Source organism: Penicillium arizonense, assembly GCF_001773325.1.
Source record: "Penicillium arizonense strain CBS 141311 chromosome Unknown PENARI_contig065, whole genome shotgun sequence".
Taxonomy (NCBI): Eukaryota; Fungi; Ascomycota; class Eurotiomycetes; order Eurotiales; family Aspergillaceae; genus Penicillium; species Penicillium arizonense.
The window spans coordinates 7,314-10,966 of NW_019173342.1; the positions used below are offsets into that span (position 1 = coordinate 7,314).

The 3,653-nt window shown below is 42.3% G+C and overlaps 1 protein-coding gene across 1 annotated transcript; it reads right to left on the reverse strand.

The window, feature by feature from the left end:
* Positions 1-738: 738 nt before the first annotated feature.
* On the reverse strand, positions 739-1,421 carry PENARI_c065G08931 (uncharacterized protein; the record flags this gene model as incomplete). The annotated part of the gene is made up of 2 exons (XM_022637581.1): positions 739-871; positions 1,408-1,421. The coding sequence occupies 2 exons, from the start codon at positions 1,419-1,421 to the stop codon at positions 739-741; spliced, it is 147 nt and encodes a 48-aa protein (XP_022482562.1).
* Positions 1,422-3,653: the final 2,232 nt, after the last annotated feature.

The following is a 3,653-nucleotide window of genomic DNA, read 5'->3' on the forward strand; positions in this document are numbered from 1 at the left end:
CATACTAACCACTTTAAGCATTCATTCTTATAATAAGCGAATGCCGAGAGTCGGACCTAGTACTTAGTGACACACTATTTAGACACGATTGCGTGATAGGGTATCTCGACTTAACACATAGAGAATCTATTTGAGTGAAGCATATAGATATAATATATATTTGCTTTTGGACGATTTGCAGTTTGATCGCATAAAATCAATACATAGTCTTTTCGATCGAATATTAAATTATCCCTTAATGATAACTGTGCGCTATCTCGTTCCGATGTTCCTCCTTCAGTTTCTCTAGCTTTCTAAACTTATACACAATAAGGAGGCTAAGGGATGAGGCCACCGATACACCGGAAGCAATAACGGTTAGGAGCGCCATTATAGACCATTCACCGTGGTGTGCGGTGTATATATTGATTATTATTATAAGCAGACCTACCAAAGCATTTAATAACGTCGGTCTACGTTTAATAAGCCGATTTTCATATACTATAAGCCTGATCTAACTCACATAAAAAGGCGATTGGTGAGCCAAATATAGTTTCCTTTATACTCCGAAAATAACCAGCCGATAAGCACTAATCCTAGTACGAAAAATAAGCACGAAATTGCTAGGAGTGGAGGATTCTAGATAGTATTTAGAATAGCATTCCCCGCTACATTGTTTGCTAGATCGTCGCTTAGGGTATCCGACTTCTAAAGAGAAGTGAATATACCCGGTACGACGAGATATCCGGCAAGAAGGATCTAGTTAGCAGCGCTTGCGAGGACATTGTACTTCCAAGGAATCTCATCCGACTCAACAATCATTCGCATATAGCGGGTTTCAAGGGATTCGTAAGAAGTGACTTCTTCAGTTGTGTTAGGATAGGTCGAATTGCTGGCCATTTTCAGTTTTTTCGGACGAATCATGGTTTGTAAAGAAGCCGGAACCCCGCCTTTTATAAGTAGGCTAGGTTGCAGGACCAGAATCATGCCGCACTCCAAATAGTAAGACGAAGGCGGGGTCGCGCGGCTTTGCTAGGCCAACCACACTTAAGATATCTGTGATACAGGGCGATGATGATGAATTTTTCATTTAACCCGACCTCGCGCTAACGATATGCAGGCTACAACAACAATATACAGTACGTCCGGGAATCGGTGTCACCACCTACACTCTTTGATTGTTTCTCTAACCCTATTATCAAGATCCTTAGAAATTATTCGGAATATTGATATTCCCACAGGTTTGCAAATACAGTATTTTACAGGGATAAGCTACATTACACATGTCTCGTAAGTGTATAGGGTGCCAGAAGGTTCCATGGAAATGCAATCTGTCAAACCGAAAAAGCGAAAGTGGACCACGCGGATCTGGCAAACTGTCACTTTTCTCGTACCGCCCCAGCGACCAGTAGCAATCCGGGCACTTACTTTGAACCAGACATCACGGACTGTGATCTACAGTACTGTATCCTATAGCCCTAGGTCCTGCTGATCTACCTTGAACTGCTTGTTTTAAAGCACCTTGCCAAGTCTCATTATCGTTGGTCCCTCCGTTCTTCCATTCTTGCGGGATGTATATTTATGCCTGCCGCGATTCTCTATCTTGCCTCTACTATTCAGTTATGTGTGAAACATTGAGTTATTTTGGAATAATCTACAGCTAAAAGGCGCCTAGTTTCCCGCGCGTTGGATCTGATGCTGGAGAACAGGGTAAAACTAGCATTCTATTTCTCGTTATGCAGGCTATATACGTATATTTTTCGTAATGGTTATTGGTAGAGCTTTCTAAATTTTGTATTGGTATATAAGAGACGTGAAACCCTTTCAATCAGTTCGGGAAGAGAGACTAATATAAGCGAATCTCCTAGATTATATCTCGCTTGCATATTATCCCAATCTTTGATTGAAGCGCTTATATTTAGACAAACGTTAAAGCTCCTCTTTTCACGATATACTGATCCTATCGTCTTGATAGCTGAAGCTATAACTAGTTCTGCACCTAGCCGCTGCTAGAGGGTAGATAGATGGTATCGTATTGTCAAGATAGTAACATCTTGTCGCAAGATATAATGGAGCAGCCCTAGAACGTGAGGAGTGTATGCAGCGAGAATATCGAGTAAGGGTTAGCCTAATATGCAGAATTTTGTTTGGATGCAAAAGAGAGAAAGAATCAACAACCTGGTACTTGCCAAAACTAAGGTCGATCCGTCTTAGATAAGCATGAATTAAGGAGCCAACCGGATTCTATAAGGAATTCATTTGATTGAAAATTGATTGAATATCTGTTGTCTGTTCCACTGAGTCTATTATCGCTAGCGTTGCATCCAAAACTGGCGATAGTTTAGAGGCAATTTCAGGGAGAGCTCCCGGTTTGGATTCGTAAGTTGCCAAACAGTGAAGAAATTGGAGCGTATATTTGCAGACTCTCGAAGGTCACGTTCTACCCTCGCTGTCTCCAAGGGAGAAAAGAGAGCAGCGCTGGTTCACAAGGAAGTAAACAGTTGGAAGGCAGGCGCAGATAATCCCAACTGCAATTTCCGCACAGGTAACAAGATTAGTGCGTATGGTTGTCCATGTCTTATCAGCTGAGTTTTGATATGAAATCACCCATACCAGCCGGACAATGGTCACTATACACACTAGACCGCCTGCTGCCAGAATAGCAATAACTCTTAGCTTCTTCATAAGGGACAGGTGGAGCACTGAAATCAGTGCTATCGGCAGAGCGAAGATAATCAAATCGGTGATTACACTAAAAGTGGTGTCGGCGAGGAAGACCTTTAGCACATTGAGACACGTCCCATTAGTAGCTTCGGCACCGAGCCAAAAGGCATCAATAGGTTTGCAGATGCGGATCTTCACAACTAATGTTGCGATAGTATATGCTCCGAGTACCGCGCTGAATATATATATAAAAGCAACCCATTTCCGATATGGTGCGAATAATCGTGCGAGCATAAATAGAATCGATAATTTGACCGTGAGAATAACTGGGCCGTATAGGACATTTATTACATAAGAGGCCTTAGCAAGAAGTTTAGTAAATTCAAATTGTCTGTATACTGAGGCATTTCACCTACCTTGAAAAAAAGTACCATGTCATCCTTCGGGATATCCCATTGATGATATCCTCCACCTCCAGCTGCGGCTGAAGAGACAAAGGTCAATTTTCATTGTACCGAGATATATGTTCGGAAACGTACACACTAGATGAAGTGAAAACCAGGTCGTTGCTAGGATCTAAATGATTGCAGTCAGCATGATAACTTCAATAATGCACTGCTTTTATGAGTCAAGTCCTCGTACCCAAGATATTAAACACATCCCTAATCCAGTTAGTATATATAAATGTCAGACAATCCGGGCAGCTGCTTACAGTCCTCAACATAAAACACATGCTGTATGAATAGCTTGGCATACAGCCTCGTTATAACAAAGCATGCGACAATAGGGATGCATATACATTGTGCCACGATCAACCATAAGTGAATGCCCCCCGATGGATTACTGAAGTCCGGTATAACACCTGGCGGTGGGGGAGCAGCTGGCTCTTGTGACATGAGAATAGTCAAGATATTTGGTCAAGATATCATGCTGCCTCCAAAGTTAAGGGAGGCAAGGGGATTTCCCCCGAAACACTTGTTCAGCATTCAGCCTAGAGGAGCGCTAGAGGC